The sequence below is a fragment of the Xiphophorus hellerii genome, chromosome 11 (genome assembly GCF_003331165.1).
Source record: "Xiphophorus hellerii strain 12219 chromosome 11, Xiphophorus_hellerii-4.1, whole genome shotgun sequence".
NCBI classification, from domain to species: Eukaryota; Metazoa; Chordata; class Actinopteri; order Cyprinodontiformes; family Poeciliidae; genus Xiphophorus; species Xiphophorus hellerii.
Window position 1 is genome coordinate 11897895 of NC_045682.1, and position 25898 is coordinate 11923792.

Consider the following 25898-nt stretch of genomic DNA (forward strand, 5'->3'; position numbering starts at 1 on the left):
GCAACCTTGTTCTGTTTTGTGTGTGTGCCTGTACAGGAAAATGATGTGCCTGAAGCAAGTAAATGTTCAAGTAGTACTAGTACACTGACAATAAAATGTTGCATTCAATCTGCCCCTTGCAAGCCAGAAAAACATTCCACGAGATTTAATGAAGATCAAACTTAAAGCAGCTGATACAAATTTAAAACATGAACGTTTTAACTAAAATGACAATTATTTGCACTTCTAACAGTTTGGAAGTGCAAATAAGTGCACACGTACAATATCACACAATCTTAAAATGTAAAGAAGAGAATGAGTGAGAGTGAGAGAGAAAGAGAGAGAGAAAATGAGAGATATTATCTGAAATCAAATCTGAGTTTTATATCATTTTATAAAGTTACTCTCTCATCAAAAACATAACTGGAGTGTTGCTTTGATTCTTTCATATATTTGTTAAAACTGTCCCTGTCTCATGAGAATATTAATAGAAAGATAATCCGTGGGGGAAAAAAATCAAGCTCCTCTATCTCTTCTATGTGGTCCTACTGCCGTCTGCAGAAATACACAGCTTGGTCAGAAACAACCAATCAGAGCCAGGAGAAGGGTCTTAGCACTGTCAATCATTCTCATGTACATGCTGCTCACTCCGTCCACTTTGATCTGTGCTACGCTACTGATTATCTACTTTAAACAATACTATCACAACATAGTAACAAAAGTATTTTTGTTTAATTTAATTAAGATGCCAGAGAGAGTGCTGCCGTGACCAGAGTTTTATCTGGCCGCATGGCGCAAAGCGTAACACCGTTATACAAATAAACTGAACTAAACTGAATTGACATGCAGCCATTCCCTTCCTCCACCTCTGGGCATTGTCGGGGCTCTACTGTTCTTGCTAGGAAAGATAAATTTAGCTATTTCACTATATGTTGGGAACAGCATGTTCCCAACAAATTGAGGTGTGGATATTTTTTATTATGCATGACATATCAAAATGTCATAGAACCACGTTTTATTTTTAAAACAGTGTTTAAAACTGTTAAGCAGTCAACTCCAGGCTCTACTCAAAGAAATGGTCCGATGAATTAACCATGTAATATCAGCTTGATATACATTTAGTTACATTTTCTGGACCATAAACACATAAACTACTGGTACTAATTTATTCAATATTCAAAATCCACTCAAAAATACATATCATAGAGCAGTATTATAACCGGACTAATCAATGTGATTGATTTAGAAATAATTACTGATGCTATGTTTTAAATTAAACCAATTAGATCTTTCACAATAGAGTCTAATGAGAATGACACCTTGTCCAGCGATGAAATGGCGTCCTGTCCAGGGTGTACCCTGCCTCTCGCCCAATCACTGCTTGAGATAGGCAACCCCCCTGCCCCCTCCACCGTCTCCACCCAAGGACAAGCATGTTTAGATAACGGATGGAGGGATGGAAAATGATCCATGCAATGCTGGCCCACTTGCAGTAAGCAATAAAAATGGCAGCACAAAATTTAGTGTTTTTTAAAAGTTAGTTTTCCACAAAATTAACCAATTCATACCCATTTTAGCAACCATTGATTTAAAGTAATGTGTCATACTCTACTTATTGTCTGCTAGGACATCAAAAAAGTGACATAATACGTTTGTTTCTCCAACAAAATATCTTTACCAGCAGGAGATCCCATGAAGTTATTTTTGATTGGATCAGGGGTCATAATCTGTCATATTTCATAAACATGACACAAGCAGTCACCAGAACAAAGATGAATGAGAAGAGAGTGTCACACACATCAGACAAAAGTACATGAGATTTGACAACTTAAAAAACATGGCTGCAATTTAACTATTACTGAGATAAAACTCATACTTTAGGAATCATTACATAGGCTGCTGACTGGTAGGTGCCAAAAGTTGATTATAAGTACATTTTACATTTACTTTAAAAACAGGAATCATACCATCTAATTTTTCTATTTATTTTTTTAAATAATTGTCCAACAAAAAAACTTAAAATCACAAAAATAGCTACAATGAGCAACAATACCCCTTTTTCATGCTTTGTTGACTTTAACCTATATTTTGTCAGAACAGTTTATTTTTAGAATGGCCACAAAATGTGCAGCACATTTAGAGACCAAAGTTAACGCATACATTTTTTGCGTCGGTCTGTGTTACGATGCTGACGCTATCTTTTATGAATATCACCGTGATGTTGTAACATGGAATACCTGTCTTAAAGGAATTAAACCAAAAACTACCAGTAAAAGCTTTACAGTAACCAGTGGTGGGCTGGAAGCTAATGCAGAATAAACTGAATTAATTGTGCTGTCAGAAAAAGATCATGTTTCTGCGATACACCCCAGTAAGCATTTGGTACACAGACATGCATCAGCAAGCTGTAAAATGTAATCAATTTTGAGATTCATTGAAGTCCAAACAGAGTCACAGTTACTTGCCCAACAGGTTTCAAATATTCTTAAATAGCAAAATACATAAATAAGCCTTTAATACAGCATTTTTCACAAGAAGAGAAAATGGACAAGTGCCAGTGAAAGAAAAACATCAATATTAATCATAAGATCAGCAACAAAAGGAGCCGTTTTTCAATCTTTTTTTGTTGTATTTCAATTGGCCTGAGTCAACTTAAAGGAAAATTTAGATTTCCCTCTTTGTTACCTAGAATCCAATACCAAGCTGCTGTTTACCCACTTAGTTCAACCCATTACCCCCTCTGTGCTTAAAAGGCTCATTTTAAGAGCAAACCTTATGATCATTTGCTCTTTTTACTACATGTTAATTTCCCTGAACCTCATCAGATGAGGTAAAACGATGTCCACCGGCTTGAATATGTTTGCGGACAACTGGTGGGGATTAACACTAACGATCCCTCACTGTGACTGCTACAAACGTCAGAATGCATGCACTCAGCATAAAAATGGTGTGCACATGCTTCAGCGGACGGAGGGGGGATGGGATGAATTCACAGTTGCGGAGCTTTGCCTGAAGTCTAACCTGAACTGTGAGTTCTTTCATTCACTCAGGTTGATGTGAAGAGAACCTTTCTTTGGTTAATGAAGCAAAGCTTGCGGTTAAGATCGGACAGATAGTCACACTATAGACCCCACTTACTTTACCAAATGTCCAATTCACACTTTTTAAAGATTGTGGTGTTCTTAAGCTCTAAATGCTCTGAAAGGGCTTTAATGCAAACCAACAATAACAAAAAACAAGTCAGATGAAGGCTCTAAGAGTCCAGCGTTCTTATATTATTAAGTCACATCATCCACTTGAGCTTCTTGCCGCACAGGAAGCAGGTTTCAGTAAAATGTGGCACGATTTACTGTATCTATAACTCTAATGTGATTATTCAATTTGAAGATTGTTATTTGTGTGGATTTCTTATTCACAGAAAGCACGATCAGAAAATCACTTACCATGTGAAAGTTTCGCAATAAAATATATTGTATTGTATAAAACAGTTTTGTATCTATTGAAACTGTCACTATATCCAAACTGTATAATATGAGACAGATAATCTGTGAAAAATCTGTCTCCTCCATGTGATCCTACTTCCACCTGCAGAAATGCAAATCTCGGTCAAGAACAACCAGTCTGAGCCAGGAGGAGGGCATTAGCACTGTAATCATACCTGTGTATTTGCTGCTGCACCCCTTGCTCCCTGGTTCACTGCAGCTCCTTCTCCACAGAGGAGCCGACTGAATTTGCAGATTAGTTAGCATTTCCAGCGACGATAGTGGATAAACAGTTTTATTGTAACATTAAATTGCTTCTCCGGCTGCAGCAAAACGGCAGTCTTGAGGTTGTAGTCGCTGCTTACACCGAGCAATGCGTACATGAGCATGATTGACAGTGCTAAGACCTTTTTCTTGGCTCTGATTGGTTATTTCTGATCGAGCAGCGTATTTCTGGAGATGGCAATAGGACCACTGAAAGGAGGCAGGGCAGCTAGACTTTTTCACAGATTATCTGTCTTATATTCTGCTGTAAGAACATAGTGAAGGTTTTGACAAATATGGAAAAAATAAATAAATTTAATACAAGTTACCTACCTATCAGAACCACTTACAACTTAACCTTATGAAGACACAACTGAGATTTTTCCACGTTACTTCATATGACTGCAGCATTCTTTACTCTTTATCCAATTTAAATCACCTTTACTTGGAAACCATTTTTGCTATCAGTGAATGCAACTTTGTTAATTTCTTCATTATAGTATGAAGAATGCTGGAAAAACTGCTTAAATAGAAGCTTCCGTTTTGCACTGCGTTGAGATTAATGACTCCACCCAATTGATGAGTTATATTTGTGTGAAGATGGGGAATCTAGAGCGTCTCCGTGGGGGAAATAAAGAAGCTCTCCTTTGCTATAGTTCCCCGTTTTTATTTAGGTTGTCTGGATTCACACACTAGCATCCTGATGCGTGCAGCTCTAGGCACTCTGCCCCATGGTGAATGTTAAGTCTGTTGTTGAAGCGCGCACCGTAAAGGACATGAACACTTGTCAAAGTGCTGTGCTGAGATGCCCTGGAGTAAACGCCTGAAGGTAACATTTGGCAGGATATCTGAATCTCCTGATTGTTGCATATACATGAAATAAACAGTTTTACTGGTAGGTGTCGGCTGGCAGCAGCAATCGCGATACTGTAAATGAGATGAAAGCTGTGTTTGAGGTTTAGCACTTGCAAAGACACTTGTGAGTGAAAATAAACTGAGAAGGTTTGTATTTTTGATGGACTGTATTGGAGGAAAAAAAAAGAATTCAGATAATCATGACAGACAAACGGCTCTTTGAATGTAGTTGTCGTTCTGCGCATGTTTTAACTTGAAAGATAGAAAGCCATAAACTTAATATGTGGCTGGTTTAGGCTGGTTTATATACCTTAGAGTGAGGCGGTGTGAAGCTTTCTTAACTGCCATCCAGCAGGTGTTCTGGCCTACATATTTTATGTATAGAGATTAGTTTCTGCTGCTCAGATAGAAGACCTATTTCTAAAGCCTGGACCACTGATGAAATAGGTGAGCTCAGGAAGCATACACTGAATGATCTTATATTCCAACATACTTTAGGTCTGGGTGAATTTTAAACACATTAGCTAACATATATCCTCCACAAAGTATGCTTGAAACAAGCCCATCTAAAACTTCTCAAATAAGAAATACATTTATTTTGAAAGCAAATGTTGATAGATTACTCTGCACTGCTTAGATTCTTAGGAAATACCATCTTGACAGTCCCACTTTTTAAAATTTATAATAAACTCCAGTTTATATTGTTGGAATATTATGTGATGGATCAACACAAAGTGAGGTGCAAATTATTAAATCAAATATTTTTAGGGAACCTGCAAAAAAACAAAAACAAACTGTGTGGTGGAAGCAAACACTGCACTTTACCCTGATCCCCACTGTGAAACATAGTGTTGGCAGCATCATGGTTTGGGGATGTATTTCTTCAACAAGGCAAGGAAGCATGTCATAGTTTATAGGGAAAAAGAATTTAATAACAATGAAACATTTTTAGAGCATATTTTAATTTATTTGGCCTGTCTTAGGTTTATTCTTGTGAGCTAAATCTTATTGCATTTTCAGCAACTAAGTTTATTACTTATCTAGTTTAGGGTTGTAACTCTTGAAATCAGGACTGTTGCTGCTTCTCTTCCCTCTTTTCTCTCTGCCCTCCTTCCTGACTGATCAGTGTGAGGAAAAAAACCATGAGGGCCATAAAAACATCAAAAAGCCTCATTACTTGATTTCATGGAGAAATTTCAATTAGATAGATAAATAGACAAATATTTATTTTGTCAGGGACTATGCACAATGAAAACATTAACCACTAATTTCTACTTGTAGTCAACTGTTGATCACCAGGAGTGAACTAACATCCTTTGAGATTTAAATGGCTGCTCTTCTAACTGCCTTTAGACTCTGGCTGTACTGCAATGGTAACATTAGTTGATACATGAAGAAAAAGAAAACATTTTTCGCCCCTACATTTATTTTTGTCTATCTCTACAACAGAGCTGAAGCTCAAGCACTCAGGTCATCTGCAAAACGAAAAGCAAACCCTTCACTCAGATTTATTATTTATCCAATTCGTTACCTTTTAGTCAACTTTTGTTTTAATGCTGACTTATACATTATACGACTAATAAAGTTCATTTATTTCAGTAGCTCTTATCCAATTTACATGTCTGTGAATCCTGTTTCTAACCTCACAGTTTCCTACATGCCTCTCCAGAAGGGCACTTCTATTCTGCTCCATGAACTGAAAGTCACATCCCCCACCAGCAGGACAGAAGGCAGAGTGGCACCATGGATGTTGGTCCTGCAGGAAAGGGAGATCTGTGGAGCTGTGGGTTGTTTTGACCACTGATACATGAACATTAATAATGGTACCAAATTCTGTTAGGGTTTCTTAATAATTTTAAATCATTATCAGTTACTGTTAGAGCTGGGTGCAAAAAATGGGAGTGAGGGATATTTGGCTATATGATGCAGCGTTTGCATTAATATGGCAATAACTGACTGTGCAGAAAAAGCTTGTTATTCTATAATTAAAGAGCGGTGCATTCAACAATTACTCCTTTTTATTTGTCCTACTCCATCTTGATTTTTTTCTCCCCCACTTTGTGGCGGTGCTGATGGTCTCACTTTTTCATTTTACCCAGACCTCATTTGCTTTCTCCTCTATCTTTATCTGTTTCTCTCCCTCACTTTCTTGCTGTCTCAGTGTAATGTGATCGAGGACCGATGCTGCCAGCCCCAACTGTGGCACTGCAATCTCTGCTCTGCTCCGGTTGCTAGGCAGCCCGTCTTAGACAGAGCTCAGCGATGCACCTCCTTCTCCACGTCTGCTTTGGCCCCCTCCCCCAAAAAAAAACAAAAATAAAAAGAGCGAGGTGGGAAATTGTCAGGAATAACCAACAAACCAAAATGTATTTCTGAGGATTTATCTTTTTTAGAGAGCAGTGCTTCACATCTGCAGTGCAGCACAGTAAGAGCATTGTGATCCTGGGGGCTTTGGAGGTTGCGCGTGCGGATTTGTTGAATACAGGCTTCGAGGCACCGAACAGTGTGACAGATCTCCAGTGTGACTGCGCTACCCACCTTCTCGTGTGTTTGCGATGGAAATCGCAGTGTGCAGATTTTGTGTCATCGCGCCTAGAATGAAGCCTACCATGTGTGGCTGAAACAGTGGGCTGCTGGCAGGTTGCCCAGGTGTGGGATATTGGTAGGGGAGTGAGGTTGCCACGAAGAAGCTGCATGAACTGCTACCTCATAAAGCACTCATGAATCAATGCTCTAGTAGCTCCATGTGGCTGTGGGGGAGAATAACTATTCAAAGTAAAATGCCAGAACTCTTTCAAGGCCTTTGTTCCTATTATGTCTCCACTTTTCACTTGTAGGCGTCACACATGTTATGCGATGCACAAGCTGTGCTTATAGACTGCCAACATTTGGTTAAAGGAGGCAATCTGACAGGAATACCGCTTTGGTTGTCAGCCGAATTTGCTTTTATATTTCAGAGTTGTATTTCCTATGAATAAATCTCAATTTCTGATGATTTTGATAACATTAACTGATTAAATTACTACCCCAGGACCTGAGATCTTCTTAGTTGGATAATCTTGTCTGTGCCTCTTTGTTTGTGTGTGTGTCTTCTTGCAGAAGTACAGGTACCAGGATGAGGAGACGCCCCCCTTGGAGCACAGCCCAGCACATCTGGCTCCAGGGAAAAGTGCAGAGATGCTTCATATGAGTGACAAGAACCTCGCTGCCATGGAGGCCATACACGGCTACACGCCACACACACATATCTCTCCTGTCAAGGTATTAAATGCACACGTTTACTTATAGACGTTGTGGATGGATAGGTTGCAACATGCGGTGCAATGGACTCCAATTTGCAAATGCAGTACATTTCAAGAGCAATTCATTATTTCTTTGCTTGTGGATCCCAGTAATTTATCAACTATGCTTAATATTCAGTGCAGCATTGACAAAGTGATTGACCTCCTCTTTCAATAATCTGGAACACATTTTGTGCAGCAACTTTGCTGTCAAAATTTTTAAAAACCAAGATAATGAAGTCTTCACAAATATTTATATTGTGAACAATGATTAATGAACAGTTCCATTTAGACGTCTACATGGCCACGAACATTTTTCGAATCGTCCTTGACATTTGCAAAAACAGTAAGTGCATTTCTCAAACAATTCATACAAACAGCAACGCACCAATGATTACCTAAAAACAAAACAAAATTCTCAAAAAAATTAATATCTGTGTCAATGAACATGTTAGTGCCATCAGAATGACAAGTCCTTGAGTCGTTGTGTATGGATTACACAGTCAAATTGCTTTGTCATATTGTCAATATAACTGTGTACTCCAGAGGGATATTTTGAAATAAACTGTGACTACAGCTACTGGGCCACAAATTCTCACCCGGACCACAAGGATGATCTTCTTTGGCGATGCAGCGTGGAAAGAAAGTTTTAGAGTCAGTGTCTTATCCAGCCGTGAGGTCATCTCACGCCTCATCCACGGCATCCAGAAGGGTCAGCTGAGTACATAGCTGGCATATGCTTTACATCTGTTGAGAAAATTCCTCAGTGGGATTAAGGATTTATATTCAGTTTAAAAAACACCATAAGTTTATTGACGGTGCTACAACAAGCCTGTTGTCAAGGCTCGACTTTGTAAGGAACATTTTAACCAAACTTTGCAAATACCATATGTCATAATAAACAATAAATCAATTAATTGCGATATCAAAAATCTCCAGTTGGATGATTTATAGTTTTCTTTCTGCCAAAATTGGTCTTCAGTCTGGTACTTTGGACTCAACTAACCCTTTTGTTTTAGAAAGACAATTCTGTTTACATATACTTCATAATTCCTTTGATTTGTTGTTTCTGCTGTTTTGTTTATTTTGGATATTTAAAATGTCTTCCAGTCCCAGTGTAAAATGTTCATTATAATTTTTAAAGTTTACTGATCTTTGAGAATGTGTTCTTGCATTATTTTACCATCACCATTATATTATTTGAAAATGGTCTCAAAACAACAACATTATCATCCATCTCAATAATTACTGGGACAATTTATCGTCCAGCAAAATGTGTTCTTGTGACAGGTCTAACATGATGTATACTTTCTAACTGTTATCCTGAATAAATTCAAACCAGGGTTTTCAACTGTTTTTGCTAAAAATCCTCAAAGTTGTTGGGAAAAAAATAAAAATAAATACAGTATTTAAAGTCCTAAAATCAACTTGACATTTAGAGACATGGTGAGGTTTTCTATTTTTATCCAGAATTGCATGCGTATAACTGATTAGACCAAAAATGCACACACCCTGTTTAAAAATGTTGAAGTTACATTGGTTGGTGTCCTTCTAAATTTCTTTATCATTGGAAAATCCTGATGTAAGCAGGCTGACATTATGCTTTTGTTCATCATACCACCCAGACACAAAGCAGTATCTGATTTAACGTAACACCACATGTTGGCTGGTTTGGAGTCCTGCATTGCCCACCTAAGGGCACTGATAGGAACATAATCTTATTTGATAATTAAATATGGCCTGCCGTGCCGTCATGCATCAGCTTTGAGCCTGTATGAACATGAACATCAGGCGATCTGATATCTACACTCACAATGCGTCTGGACACAAGATACCTTAAGGACAGACAATAGGCAGATAATATGATCAAATAAACCAGGCATGGTCAAAGAGAAATGAGCACAAGTGATTCCAGTCAGCTTTTTTTTTAAAAACAAAGCTGTCATCATTATTTGTATGGATAAAATATGCTAAATTACATTGAACCCCCGCCCCCACCCCACAAAGATGGAGATCTTGATGCACTTAGGTGTGTGTCTGTACTGAGACGGACATCATAAGAGCTACCATTAGCAAAGCAAGCTGACATCAGTGGGAACATGAGCAGCTTGCTTGAAGTGCACTAACTCAGTTCTTCTGTAACTACAAATGTACCGGTGTAAGCTGCGGTGGCCACTTAAACAGGATGTATCTCATGTATCCACATATGTTATCCAACAACCTTTTTACCAATTGAGAGTGAGAAGATCCTGTTTTTATTTTTCTGTGATGGGGGACCAGTTCTTTCATATTTCCCACAGGCGGAGAGAAGTGAAGTCCCTAGATGAGCCGAAATGAAATGCTGCCATTTAATAAGCAGCAAAGAAAGGCTGGCTTATTGTGATTTCTTGCTGTCATTTAAATTATACACTCATCTCTTCGTGTGAGGAGAGCTAACCATTGCCCCTGAACATTGTCATTCTGATCTCATAAAGGGAACTTTAGTTACAGCTTATATATAAAAATACACAGCTAGATAGATAGATAGATAGATAGATAGATAGATAGATAGATAGATAGATAGATAGATAGATAGATAGATAGATAGATAGATAGATAGATAGATAATCACAAATTGTGTTTTAAAGCTGCAATAACTTTTATAAAGAATATATTTCTTTACATGTCTTTTTAAACTGTCGCCATGTTGTGACTGTATGTTATGAGACAAATATCTGTGAAAAGATCAATCTGACTCCACTGCCTCCCTGAGCTGTTATTGCATCTGAAGAAATGCACCGCTCCCGACCAAAATCAACCAATCAGAGCCAGGAGAAAGGCGTTGACGCCGTCACTCAACCTCATGTCACTCGCTGCTGTCTTACCGTTACAGAAAAACCGTTTGTCCGCCATCATTGGTGGCTATGCTAACTAGCCGTAGCGTTCACAACAAGATCTGCTGATGAGAAAAAGGTGGAGCGGTATCGGAGGGTGCAGAGAGGAAAGGGGATGAGCATCACCATACGAAATTGTGATTGACAAGCACTAAGACCCGCCTCCGGGTTCTCATTGGTTGTTTTTAGTTAGCACTGGAAGCACTGGGAAAAGGCAGAAAAGCTTGATTTTTTCCACACATTGTCTGTCTCATACCACAGTCGACATAGTCATAGATTCTACAAATATGTAAAAAAAAAAAAAACAATTTTTTATAAAAGTTACATACTGCAGCTTTAATAAATGTTATATTTTTGTGTCCTAGTTTAGTTTCTTTTTCTTCTAATCTTTGTGTTTAAGTCTCAGACAGAAAGAGATCTAGGTAAAAATAGGGTTTTGGACCGTTCGTGGTATTTCGTCCATTTCCTCGTGGATGAAAACATTTCTGAAAATGCCCCCATGTTGTTTTCAAAAAGAACATGCTGTTTTAGAAAAAAAAAAACATTTCTGTGTGGATTGTGCTTAAATGTGATAGATGATCCAAATGTTAATGTAAGACAGAACAAACAACTCGTACGTCAAAGAGGATGGGCTGATTAATCGAAAACTGATAAATACATTAATTAACGTGATAGGAGAGAGGCTTCATTCCTCTAAGTTGCTCTTCTAAAATCTGCCGTTATGTGTTAATCAACTCTGTTTAAGTGAGAGTAAAAATTATGATTAGTGCCTTCCAGTGTCTTCAGATCATTACTTGTTCAATCAGCTTACAGATGCTTGTGGAGTTTTTGTATCACTAGTACCACTTTGATTAAAAGTTCAAATTTAATGAGCTCGACCACAATCTGTAGTTATTCATTTATGACCAATACTATGATAAATCAACATCCATTTTAAAACATATTTATGTCTTTTTTATACTTTTTTTTTTTTCCTAAAACACGTCTCTTTAACCACAGTTAGCCAAATTTGCATACCCATTGTCCCCTAGTGTTAGTTATTATGGTACGAATATATTACAATAATGTTTTGCTGTGGAAGTTAAACCAAGTGCATATGAGCTGCACCAAAAACATTTACTTCTGACAATCAGCTGGGTGCACCAAGAAATTAGTTCTTTAGTTTTTTTTGTTTCAGTTGGTCGTGCTTTGTCTTTTTCCACCGATTCACAGAGTCAGAATAACTAAATGAATAATTATGTTGTATAAATAACATAATGTTAGTCACAAAGTTTGCAACACATCAAAATGTAGCAAAACAATGTAATACAAGCAGCACATGAAATTATTAAGAAACTCCAGGATTAAAAGCAGATATCATTAATCATTTGCTAAAAAGATGTCTACAGTTGTTCCACAAGGATGTGTCCTTGCACAACTATTGTTTATGTATCATATAAGTTATCTCTGTTTTAAGTGTATCATTCATATGGAATCAAATGACACTTTAACTTTTCAAGATTCAAAAGTTGTAATTGATTTTTATCTTTCATGTAAAGTGAAAACTCTTTACTGGAGAGTTGAATTCAATCTCTCTACGCCTCTGTCCATTTTAAGTTACATCCCAATTGAATCTTGTACATGCACTCTATTATTCTCTCACATTTCATGTGTTGTTTCAACAACTGGTTACATTAAAATATACAAAGGCAATAAAATATAAAACAAACAGAATGTTTTATATAACTATAAAACGATTATAACTAATCGTGCAGCTGTTCCAGTTGTCTAATTCTAATTACTAAGGCTGGGAAATTAGGATTTATTTTGCACGTAACATTTTATGGGGCATCTATAATGCATATTTTAGTTTGGTTACATGAGTAAATGTAATTAAACTAAACAAAATTAATATGACTATCAACAAATACAGTTTGTGCAACAAAAGGAACAGTTTATTTTGTTCAATCACTTTAAAATGCCAACTTTTTGGTCTCTAAAATTATGTTAATTCCACATCATTACATAACCAGTGACCCTGGAACATTTAATTTTGTGCATCAGTCCACCAGCAGTGTTTGTACATACTTCAAATTTCTGCAGATTTTTGGTGTCTTGGCTTTAAACCATTGAGGCCACTTTACCTTGAAGTAAAGGACAGACAAGCTGTTTCAATTTCCATCTCTATTTTCCTTTTGTACTGTTTAAAATGGCCAATGAAAAGCCTTTTTGAAAAGTGTTTTTGGCAATATTGTTCTCTTTTAGCTGCCTTGATTATGTATATATGTGCGTATGTACATGCATCTTAGGAGCTCTGGAAGTTGTGAGTTGAAATGCAGTCTTAAAAAAATCCACTGGGAGCATACCATGTCAGCTTGTTCGCAATGTTTGCCTAAACCTGACTAACTCCATTTCTATTTGTGGGTTACTGCTATTATTTATTTTTAAGCTTCGTGCTACTCTTCTCTTCTGGGAGAACCGAATTCACTGCAATGGAAAAAAAAATGTTTTGAACTTATTTAGATCAAAATTAACTGTGTGAATCATGTTATGGAAGTGTGAGAATCCTCTGGAAGGCAGAAACGCAAAAATACACTGAAAATACATAATTAACACATGGATGCTGCTTAGAAGCAAACCTCAAAATCCTTTTGATATTCTTTGAAAAGCAGGCTTAACTGACGAGTTTTAGGTGTGATACTTAAGATTAAGTTTACTTCTGAAATTATCTGCACCTGGATTACAAAAGTAGTGTTTTTTATGTAATTATATCCGTCTCTGTATTTACTATAATCTGCTGCTGTTACTCAAGGTCATGAAAGATGCAATAATGATGGCTGAGTTCCTATTACTAATTTATTACTAGTCAGTAAAAACAAGATGCCTGCTTTTAGATGAGATTTGCAATTAAAACACATTTTAAAATCACTTCAGTATGAATATAAGTCTTTAAAAAGTTGTCAGTGGGGATGCTGTGCACAATATGACTTATGTGAGCCAGATGTGGTTTGGGCAAAATTTTAAAATGAATTCAAAACACCAATAGAACACAAAATCACCAATGGCATGCTCACTAGCACCCCTGCTGCTTATTGTTTGTACAAAATTGTTCTGATAATAAAGTAGCTTTTGGTCTCCCTCTGTAACGTTTTACCACAAAGTGTGTGCCTTTTCCTCTTTCCATAATCTCTAAATCATCCAGATTCCAGGTGATGTTTTATGCTCTCTTCTCTCCACATAAGCCCACGCATAAAGGAATATGTATTTAGATTTTGTATGCGGTCGACCATTTCTTGTTGATTTGTTTATATGATTTAGATTATCCTATGACGCAGCAGTGAAGATATTTTTTTCAGTTTTCAGTCAGAGATTCACAGTTTTCAATTCAAATATTCTGGTATTTTAAAGCGTTAATGATCTAGTGCCTCTAACATGACACTCAGGACTTTTGAATGAGAAAAAGACCCACAGCATCACATATGCTCAACTGTGTTTAACAGTGAACATGGCGTGCTTCACTACATTTTCCTCACTGAACCTGTGGGCGGCGATTTAGGTTGAAATTTCAGTCCCATTATGGAGACACGATGATCCCAAGATGTTGCTGCATCCTTCTCACTGTGCAAAGTGGCAAGATAAATATAAATGGCTAAATGAATTGGGCCCCTTTGTTCTCTCACATTTAAACCCTAAGGAAGCAAGAATTGGTAATTAAACATTTTTTAGATTGTCCGATCAAAATTAAAAAGTAAAGGCTAATTTTAAAAAAACAAAACTACTTATGTTTACTGTAACAGTTGTGCTGCTGTTAATTTGCTTAAAATGATTATTTCCTATTGTAAGGCAGAATGACCTCTGAATGAACAATTTCACCACTAAAATCACTTTTTCTAAAATGTTTAGTGAGAGATTATGATTTTACTTAGTTGTGATTTTAGTTTTGGTTTCTTTTGATGTTAATATAACTTATAAAGGAATGTTGCACAGAAATGATCATGTGATTGATGATGACAATGATGATGACAATGCTTGGTATTCATGATTGATGTGGTTACTCTTCGCATAAGGATTTCCTCCTCACAGTACCATGACAACCAAAACACTAATAGACCCTTTATTTCTGCATATATATATTTTTTTTTACCAGAAGGCAAGTCTCGTTTAAAAGGGATTTTTTCCACGTTTCTAATGAATTTTCGCCTTTTGCCCCCCTTTTTCATCCTGCTCACCTTCTTCCTGCTCTCCTTCCCTGGCTCATCACCCGACGCTGGCAGCAGAAAATTAACTAAAGCTCAAATATATTAACAGGTTCTGGTGTTTGAAACTCTGCAGCTTAAAGGAAACTTACAGAGAAGGAATAACAAATAAGCAATATCTCACAGCCTAATTGTGCTGCTCTTCATTTGCAACAGAGGGAGAAAAGCCTATAACATTTCCAATGAACCCATTAAATAAGGGACAGTTTGATTCTGAGAAAAAGTGAGCAAAATTAAAGAAAAAAAAATGGGATGGTTTCCTCTTGATTAGTATTGTGCTGGAATACATCAACACAGCTGTCTAAATACTAAGACCTCAGTGTGCACTGCTGGTAGCTAAAACCTTTGCAGTGCATAGCAGCCACAGCACTGCTGTTAATTGTAAAAAGGGAGTTTTCAGAGTGGCTGTTTCAGCTGTGCAGAGCCTCACACAGATTTAAGAGGCATAAACAGATGTGCTGTTTGAATTGATTCTGCTTTTTATTCATATCTTAACTATCTTATTTATGAGCAAACGCTGACCCCATGCTGTGTTCTGCAATTCTGACTCTATTCTAGCTAATGATTTAAATCTGTAATTTATTTATAAAGATTCAAGGCTTTGATACGTCAAACATAATATAGAAAGGGTAGGAGAGTTAGGTAATATTTTTCCAGCTTCTCTGAATAAAGTTAAATTTGCAAGAAGATTGTTGCAAGTCTCATAAAGTGTTTTTCAATCATACAGTCAACAGTATGATTGTATCTTTATGCTTTGCGACTGTTTTCATGCCTATTTTTCGCCTTTTGTCACACTGCTGCCACATGTTTCCCTTTACATAATAAATACAAGAAGATGCATGGCTTTCAAAAATGCCACTGTCAAACATCACCCTTAAAACACCACACCCAATGTGAAACATGGTGTTGGCAGCATAATGCTGTGGAGGTAATTTCTACCGCAGGAACAGAGATGATAAATATATGGGAATTTTGGAAATAGCGACAATAATGCTAAACAAACACCCAGCCTTATAGATGTGTTAGAGTGGTCAAGTCAAAGTCCAGACCTAAATTTAATTCAGAATCTTACAATTTAAATGTGCTGTTTACACATACTTTACATCCAATCTGACTTAGCCTGGGCTGTTTGTTTTATGGTGGTAGATAGAAATATTTTTGTCTCGTTGCATAAAACTTGTAGAGACACACAGCAGAAGAGCCGTAGGTGTAAATGCAGCCAAAATGTGCCACACCTGTACTGTACCTGTAAAGGAAAAAAACAGAAAGCCATGTTTTATTTTAATTCTACTTCACAATAATGTTCTACTTTATGTAAAATCTAAATTACATTCAAGTTTGTGTTTGTGACCTGGTAAAATGTGAAAAAAGTTCAGGGTGTGTATGTATCGTTTCACTAGACGATGTATACGTCACACTTAATATAGATTTCTCAATAATCTTCAGAATTATTTGGCATATTTCACAAATGATGAGATAACGTGAAACTACATAGTGCCCGCTGTTCTTCCCTTTACCCATCCGCACGTCCTGCACAATTACCCTGTCCCTTCTGTTGTTTTACAGCCTGTGTTGATGTCCACGGGACACACTCCAATGTACACCTCCGCAGTTTCCACACTGGTAAGACCACGGCGATCCGTGATACTCCGTCAACGGTAACATCAGCAGTGTCATCATCTGTCATCATCCAAAAGCGGGATTTTTTTTTCTCTGTGTTTTCTTTTTTTAATATTTTCAATCCTCACTTCCTGTTTTGCGTTTTGTGTGGCTGGTTGTCGGCTGCCCATTCATCTGTATTTAATGTTCACTGTTATATTTATGAGGTCATGAATTTCCGTGTCATTTCAGTGTATTCATTCTTTATCAGTGTCATTTGAATCTTCTCTGTCGAGCAGATTCGTTCTGCTGGTGATCACTGTCTACTTCTGGACACAAAATATGCTGCTTCTTTCCACTGCAGTATTTCAGTGCATGAGGACATTTCTATGGAATCAGTTATGGCTCAAGAAAAACCCACAAACACAGCGATGCCTCGAGTCTTGAAGGTGTAAAATGAGGGGTTAAGAACATGTAATCTTTTGCAGGACACATTGGATCCTGTAGGTGGCAGTGTTAGACTGCACCCACTGACTTTCATAACCTTGAGAAGACATTTGTGTTGCACCAGTGGAACAGTTTTATGATCAGACAGGTTTCACTTGACTCGTGTACTATAACTTTTTATTGCAGGGCAAAGCGTGTGCATTATGGAATAGCGGTACACTGAAACGCTGCCTCTTATGCCTTTCTAGATATACGCATATCTTACCATAATTTCCGTCCCATTAAATTAAAGTCTGAGATTTTGTACGCACAATAAAAGATTGATTTATTTTAAGACTTCTCCTATTTTTCCAGGGCTGTGGTATGCATTAGAACTGAAAACAAACTTGGTGTAAAACAGCACAAATTTGAAAGTTCTTTTAATCAATCCTTTTAAGTAGAAATCATATTAGAAAAAGCTAAATTTCTTACATTTTGTCAAAATAGTTCAAACTTTTTATTTGATTAAATAGCAATAACTAATTTGTTTTGTGTTTGCCTAAACTTCACTTCTGCATTGGGGAATATTTGTCAATTTTTTGTATGCAGAAAACATGCTTTTCTGCATATATATACAGTATGTGTATATACAGTATATATATACAGTTCAGACCAAAAGTTTGGTTGAATTCCTTCTCATTGAATTCAATGAGAAGGTGTGTCCAAACTTTTGGTCTGTATTGTATGTATGTATACAAATTAAAACCTGCAGCCTGGATGTGTCCAGCATTCAAACTACACTTTCTCTCTCTATATATATACTATATATATATTTTTTTATTCGTCTGTGTTTGAATATACATATCAGTCTTACAGTTGTTTGCCTGCATCCCATTCAGTATTAAAGTGCTAGTTCCAGTTAAATATCAATTAAAATACCTTGCAAGCATTTTTTTTCATTTGTTACAATTTAAACTGAGTAAATATATTGAAATTTTTCCATGGTCCATATCTAATACGCTCCAAAATTCCCATTTTTATTGTTTTCATCTCATCTTGTTTTTGTATACCCACCCTGACCCTGTATAGAAATCTTCTAATACGGTATGTTTGTAATTAAACTGTAAACAGTCGGAGACAACATGTACAGCAGAAACTCATCAACCAGAAAAGCACACATGCGTCTCCGTAGTGGTATGCAGAAATCTTTCATTCTGCAGATGAGTGCATTACATTTTCTTCGCTGCTTCGGTAAAATGCGTACTGCCCTAAAGATGCATTGCAGTAATGCCTTTGAGTGTGTCTAAGTCTTTGCTGGTGGCATCGTGCCCATGTGGTTGTCATTGATGTGTAGGTGGTGTCGTCAGTCTGTCTCCTTATTGCTTTAATGGTGTAGGGTTTGCCAGTTTCAGTCCAGGATCCCATTGATTTATGGGTAAGATTGTCTCTGGAAACACCGCCAGGGTTTGGCAAGAGAGGGGGAGGTCTTTGGGTTGTGTGCATGATTTAGCAAAGAGGTGCTTTAGATGGAAATGACATCAGTTATTTGAAAAATTGTATGTAAAGCAATTAGACACGTTTTTCACATTGTAAAAAAACTTTTCATGTAGATGCTCAAACAGTGAGTCATATCACCTCTTGTTTCATGTGAACGAAGAAAGATTTAAATGTCATGCTGTTAATATTTTAATTAATTCAAATTATAAGAAGTTGAACAAGTTGTTCTTTAAAAGAGGAGATCCTTGCTGTATAAGCAAAACATGTCTCATCTTAACAGATCCTCTAATCCTGTAGGTATAAAAAAAAAATTTGTTTTTGTGTGTTTGATAAAATGTTTACATTCCCTTTTTGTTTCCGAATTCTCTTATATGGGCTGGCACTGTAGTTTCCTAGGTTGCCTTGGTATATTTTGGACTAAATCTAAATTAAATGGATGCCAATGAGACTGAAGGAGTTTGTGATGAAGTTTTCTCTTGTTGCTAAATCTATCAGTTTCCTCTACAAAGGTCTGCTAACAAAAATCCAAAATTTCAGTCTGTAAAATCCTCATGGAGCAGCAGGTGAATAGAAAATTAAAACAACAAGAAGAGTTTTACAGCTCACAACTAATTAGATCAAACTACATATGCGCTGTGGGAAAAGATGAGCAACAAAACAGTAGTTGAGCCGTCGCAACAGAAATGATCAAATTGAGACATGGCCGAGATGAAGCAGAGTGGATTTGCAGGACCAAATTGGTTTTAAGATTCTGAAATCATTATCATAAACTAAAAATAGAAGTTGAATTTAATTTTCATCTGTCAGAAGTTTGGAAATGAAGACAAAGGACCAAAATGCAGGCAAATCCCACAGCCAGACAAACAGCCAGAAAGCAGAAATAGCAAGAACTCCTTAATCTGATAAAGCTGCATAAGCTGGATACAGATATCAAGCAACAGGACGAGGAGCATCTAAAGACAACAATGTTCTGGCAGAAGAGAAAGAAAATAGAACCTATTAATATTTAGACTCTTACTGATAAACCTGCATGCTTCAAATAAGAGATTGTGCAATCGCTAAATCGTCCGAAGTCCGGTATTCTCTCTTACGCTTCTCTTTAGATTGGATTTAGGTCTGAGTACTGTCATTACCTCTATGCCTTCACATTTGTGATGGTAGGACAAAAAGTGGTTGTTGTTTTTTTTCCACATCACTCTGAAACATCTGGTTGGCATGCTAACAATGAAATTGCTAAACGGTGGCTCCCAGGTCAGATCCGACCAGCTCATGTGTTCACGGTAGCCAAAGTTTTACCTGATTACCAAATTAAGCACAAACTGATACAGTTATAACTATAGCCTAGCTTTAGACTGGCGTGACTAAAGCAATTTGACTGTTGATAAAACGTGTAGTTTGGCCAAACTCAATCACTCAAACAAGGCAGGCAGAAGAAGAAAGCTAAGTGAAACTTCAGCAGCTCCATGTTATATTCACAGCTTGCTTATGCATATTTCCAGATTTACTGGCCCACTGGCGACACTTAGAGGGTGAGCTGGGAAGGGGTTGATGATGTGAAAATAATTATTATACACACCAGAGACACATGATGAAAAAGTAATAAATACGAGTGCATGCCGTTAGATATTAAAACATCTGAAAAGTGATGCAGAAATTACCTTTCCGTACAATGTCTCCAGCCTCATTAGAAATAAGAGCCAACGGTGCATTTAAAGACACTGTATTTAAAGACACAGATGTATATAGAGCACATTAACCAGGTTTATCAAATTACCATATGATTATGTTGAATAAGCCAACAATTAAGAGCAGTTTACTGCAAGAGCCAGTTTCTCTATTGTGACTGAAACACCATCACAAGACAAAGATGAAGCATTTTCATTCTTTCAGAGTAGAAATTATATGTGATGTGCAAGTCCTACTTACACCGCTGTGGCTTGGTGGTTTGGTTCAGTCCAGGATTCATTAATTGTAATCAACAGAACCGACTAAAGGCTGGTCCAGCATGGGGCGGGTGGCTTCTTGACCAGATCCAGTTTTCTGTTTTTTTGCTGGTTGAATTACAGTTTTGGACTGCTCTACCACATTTGTAATGTTAATGGGGAAAAGTGCAAGCGTAAAATCTGAAATGCCTCAGGCTCACATTTTACTTCGATCTGGTTTGGTCTTTTTTTTTTTTTTTTTTATTTTGGTGATTGCCAGACATTAATCTCTCTGACCTCCATCTTCGCCATGTTTTATTCTGTTCTGCCTGTGAAGGCACAACATTGACACACTGTCCAACTAACTCCTCTAGAGATTGGCCTCAATGCCAGAAAACGGTGTCCCAAACAAAATATGTTCTTGTTCCTCAACTTTACCCAGGAACTTCTCCAACTCATCTTGTGAAAAGTTTCTCTTCTTCGCACATGCAAGCTGCGTCAGAGAATCGCTATAGGGATTTTATTTTTCTTTAATTATGCCTGAATTTCATTTTTTTTTAAACAATTAAAAATGCTGATCGTATTGACTATAAGCACTACTAATCAAAGACTTTCCCCTATCTTGGTTGGTTGAGAAAAATGTGTTTAATGTTTTTTTAAATATTAGTCTATGCAAACACATCTTAAGCACATTTGAACTGATGCATCATTTGTGAACAGTTTGATCTTATGCATTTCAGATTTTCTTCCCACAGTTCTCTATTCGCCTTTGTTCACAGTTGCTTAGAAACTTTGACTACAACCTGTTGGAAGTTGCTCTATCAACTAACGGTTGAAGGGCCCAAAAGAAAGGATACCATTCAACAAAGAAAAGCAACAATTATTTCTCCTTTAGCTAAAATAGTAAGGCAAACAAATGATTAGTAATAATATTTTTGTCAAAAACATGTCATGTATTATTATTTCAAATTGGATACAGTAAATAGACAAAAGCAAAATGAAAACACCTGAATATTATGAATTTAGTCATTTTGCTTTTTGTAGACTAATGCTGATATTAACTGGTTAATTATTTTGGCTGCCTGTTAACTAGCCTGCAGTGGGCTTCTTAACAAACACTCTAGTCCGAGTTGTGATGGGCAGCATTTTTATAGTCTCTTTTTTTCCACTTTTAAAAGTTGTTCTAATCAGTTGAGTTTCTAAAAGGAAATTAGTGCAATAGTTCTCTTTCAGCCAACTGACCATCGGCAACAGGTGGGGGAGGGGCCGAGCTGCAAGATTATTTGCACCGTGCAGGCAGAGAACAATGTTGCCAGTCTTTTTCTTGCATTTTACTAAAAAGATGTAAGAAGCTTTTTGGTATGAACTTTTTAAAGTCTATGTATGCTAGAAAGTTCCTATATAGCATAACTACTTATGCTCTTCTACTATCAAAAAGTGGAACTTTTAATATTTTTTGTTCCTTTACTGCAGGACTCTGATTCGGAAACCTGATTTAGATAAAACAGCCAACTCTTGAGATTTGCTTGACGCAAATTCATCCTCTAAAATGTCCCGATGCAGCTGCTTTTTGTACTAACAAACCTGCTGTTTTCTACGGTGCTTTCCCCCCATTGGTGTTCCTCTGTTGAGATCCTTCCTCATTGATTGTGCACTCCTGTCCGGTCAGTATCTGGCTTTTACCTTCATCTTCTCCTACCTGCTGACTTTTCTTTAATAAATGTTTAAATATGTCCCTGCAGCTTCAGTGTAATTACTGTGCAGCCGCAGCTCAGGTCTCTTGGGAAGAAGAGGCGCGAGAGGAGGAGGAGGAGGAGGAAAAAATATGCACACACAGAGAAAGGAAGAGAACAGTGTTCATGTTAGATGAGAATAGGGGGGAGATATTCCTGCATTCGGAACAGCAAGGAGCATTAGACGTTAGAGTAAAGGTAAACAGTTTATTTAACAGAGGGAAACCGCCAGCTGAAAGGTTTCTCCATCAGTCTGCCCTTACATAAATGTATTGGTTCTGCAAAGCCTCTAGATGCAAGGTCCACATACATTACATAACTGTGATAGATGTTTGCTTGCAGAAAAGAAAAGCTCAACTTTTAAACATGACAGTCAATGTCCCCAACGTTTCAAAGTTTTAAAGATAAAAAGTAAAAATACACTGGACCGCTCTAAAGTTTTATGTGTGGTCCGAAGAGGCAGACCTTTTGAAGTGGTCTCAGTTTTGAAATAGCTCTCCAGACCTTCTGGAGATAGTTTAGGGTTTTCATTTCAACATTCGCCATGGTTATTTCTTTTTAGTCAAATTCTTGTGCTTGACCACGACAGCATGTTGTGAAGCATGAGGAGTATTAGTGGAAAAGTCGCTGACGCAGAGAAAGAGTATCTTCAATTCAAGTCTTTAGGAATTAGGAAATAAATTCAGCAAAGACATGACACAGAACCTGATCTATGCATACGTTTTAAGTTGGATGTTTTCGGTTGATCGTTATTTAGGAATAACATTTCTGGAGTTCTCATATTTTTTGTGATTTACAAACGTACTCGTAGAAGATAAGGCGATTAAGCCAACGCACACCACACCAAAGCAATGTCAAAATGGTTGGCGATAACGACAAGGGGTTGAAGATTCCAATTTTATGTGACACAGCGTCAGTTACCAAGTGACATTCACTGTTTAAATAATGGTTTTATTTTTATACATATGTATTGTTGCATTAAGAGAAGGTTTTCAGGTCCTGTATGGAGTTGTTTTTTTTTTTTTTTACATGAATTCAAACGTTATGACAAATTATCAGAATCAGGTTTTATTTTAAAAGTGATTGAGTTTTTGACTTCATTAGAGTTAAACGCATGGGTTGTAGGGCTCTGTTTAGTTGAAACCGGGTAAACGTTTTGAAAAGTTTATAATCTTAACCCCTTACAGTCGAAATTAATCTACTATCACATATTTAAAAAATTGTGTTTTTGCTACAGTACAGATGCAAATTTGTTGGAGATCTTCTGTGAATATGTCAACATCTTAGCAATTTAGATATAAGACATGTTATGGACTTTAGGCATAATTGGTCTTAATTCTTCTCAATAATGGATATTAATTTATTTATGCTTTTATTGATTACACAAACACTTCAAATTTGGTCCATGTTGTTACACGGGATGTGACAAATACTTAGACTTCGGTTTGATAACATCAGCACATTTGGAGACTGAAAATGGAACAGGTTTCTTGGAGACTTGAATATAAAAAAATCGGATCATAAGTGATCGACTGAATGACGAGAGTCTTCACCCCGGTGTCATCGTGTTTAAAATATTTTTGCACTTATAGGATGAAGTTCGCAGTCCAGTCTCCTTCGGTTTGCCATTCTATGGAGGAGTCCGGTCAATTTGAGCTGCCTGTCCTTCGAGGTTCAGTCAAAGAATACATCCTCCCCCTCTCACATCACCAGAGCAGACATTACGCAGAGAGACAGCTAATTAATCGGCATCAAACTTCCCCGCGCTCTCCCTCAGCAGTGAGGATGGGAGGGGTGCCGAACAGTGGCAGCAATAAAAATGAACTGCTCTCTTTCTGAGCACAGACCAGCAGCAGCAGAGAGCCACCGTCATCGCAGTGCAAGGAGACCGGAGGACGGCAAGATCCACTTTTTTTTGTCTCGTTTTTATGTTTTCTGATGACGGATGAGCCGCTCTGAGAAACCGAAGAGCCACACTGGCTAGAAGCGATTTTTACAACTCAGACGTTGGTGGATGGAGATGAGCATTCTCTGCTAAAGTCTCCAGTGCACACTCAGGAAGAAGGAACCACTAATTGGGCTGTGCTCTGTGATCCTGGATCTGAAATGGTTTTAAAGCAGCATCCCGTGTCTTGAGGCAGTCTAACTTTGGCATCATGTTTTATTTAGACTGAATGTAGGCTCAAAGGGGTTGTGTTGATTGGAAAAGACTTTTTTTTTTTTTGAAGCAGTCTGGTTTTCCATGGTTTCTTCATTATGGCAGGGCCAAAGCCCACTGGATCGGTTTGCTCTCATTTTTTTGGTTGCACTTTGAAGAGGTTCCAAAGCTTCTAGAGCTTTCTTTATTCCACTTCTATTGGTCTTATTGGGCCCCCAGCAGAGTTTGATGTGGATTACCAGCAGTTTGCTTTTTTGAAACAGCAGCGTGATGTTCATGTCTGTGTGGTACGCAAAGAAGATGGGCAGCAGATTCCTCAGTAATGTACGGAAAGCCAAGAAGTATCGACATCATAAGATGGTAGGCAAATTTTAAAGACACCATGGTTCCTTACTTGGTGCTTAATGCAAAGCTGTCATCATAGCTGTATTTTATTTTATTTTTTCGTCATTCAATCTGAGAATTCATATGTGATCATAGCAAATATTGTAATGAGTGTTTAATGCTTCATTAAAATCAGTCCGATATGTAGGTATATGCATTAAAATAACATACTGGCATTGTAGTTAATTGGACCAACCAAGACTGAGTCAAGTTAAAACCAATGAGATACATTTCAGGATTTCCACCAGAAAACTTACTAAGCCTGGTTGAGCACCAGCCCTACCACCCTGAGCAGAAATGTGAAAATATCACTTGATAATTATGCGTTATTGGAAGACTGTAAGATTAATGCCTAAACACCAACTATAAAGTCTTACTAAAAGGCAATAATTAAAAACAAAACTAAGATAAATTAACAATGCCAAGCCTGGTGGGGGCACAAGTAAAGCCTGGAGGCCCTCCAGGCTTATAACACACTGAGGGAAACCCTGCATTTTAATAAACATTGATGTATTAATATTTACTGACATTTACAGCTGTAGACATAACTGTAGATGTTTAAACCAAATCTTCCTGCGGCAGCTTATTAGCAAGCTAGCCTACAAACAGAGCTCCAAACCAGTGGATATACTGGTTCAAATCAGGTTTTCATTTCAAGATCCAAACTTATTTGCCAGCAGGTCTTGGCAGGTCTTTGGAAGATAAATCCTGAGTCCTGCATGTCCAAGACTGGTCATTAGACGACAGTATCCAGTTTCCTGCACAGTAATTTAGCAACTGATATTCTAACAGGAGTTTCCACAGGACAATTTTACATTCCCAAACACACAAAAAGCCTCAATACACACAGCCACTGGGTTTAATAAACTCACATCTTGCGTCTCATCACAATGTGGGCTAATACTAGCATGCTTCCTCTTTGTTTTTAAATGACTTGTTAGCGGTTTAGGTTGCAACAAATGTTAATGTTGTTCCAGTTCATTTAAAAACAAAACCTTCAATAGGAGGCATTCAATTTAATTTATTATATGTTTGGGTTTGAAGCCTCCAAAATGTCACAGTTTAACATTAAGAAAAATTTCTCGTGGCGTTTATTTATTGTTTTTTATTCACTCGCTAATATCACAAAGTGGTGCATAGTGGTTGAGGTGAATAAGTAGATGTGTGAGTCACATTCAGGGATTTATTTAGTTCAGTGTCTTATTTCAAA

At 37.3% G+C, this 25898-nt stretch overlaps 1 protein-coding gene across 3 annotated transcripts in view; it reads left to right on the forward strand.

The window, feature by feature from the left end:
* The window catches only part of dlg4a (discs, large homolog 4a (Drosophila)), an 86775-nt gene that overhangs the window by 39187 nt on the left and 21690 nt on the right, over positions 1 to 25898 (forward strand). For all 3 annotated transcript variants that reach the window (XM_032576911.1, XM_032576910.1, XM_032576909.1), the window contains exons 2-3: positions 7680 to 7841; positions 16536 to 16592. In XM_032576911.1, coding sequence (XP_032432802.1) covers positions 7680 to 7841; positions 16536 to 16592 — 219 coding nt within the window. The remainder of the gene's footprint in view (positions 1 to 7679; positions 7842 to 16535; positions 16593 to 25898) is intronic.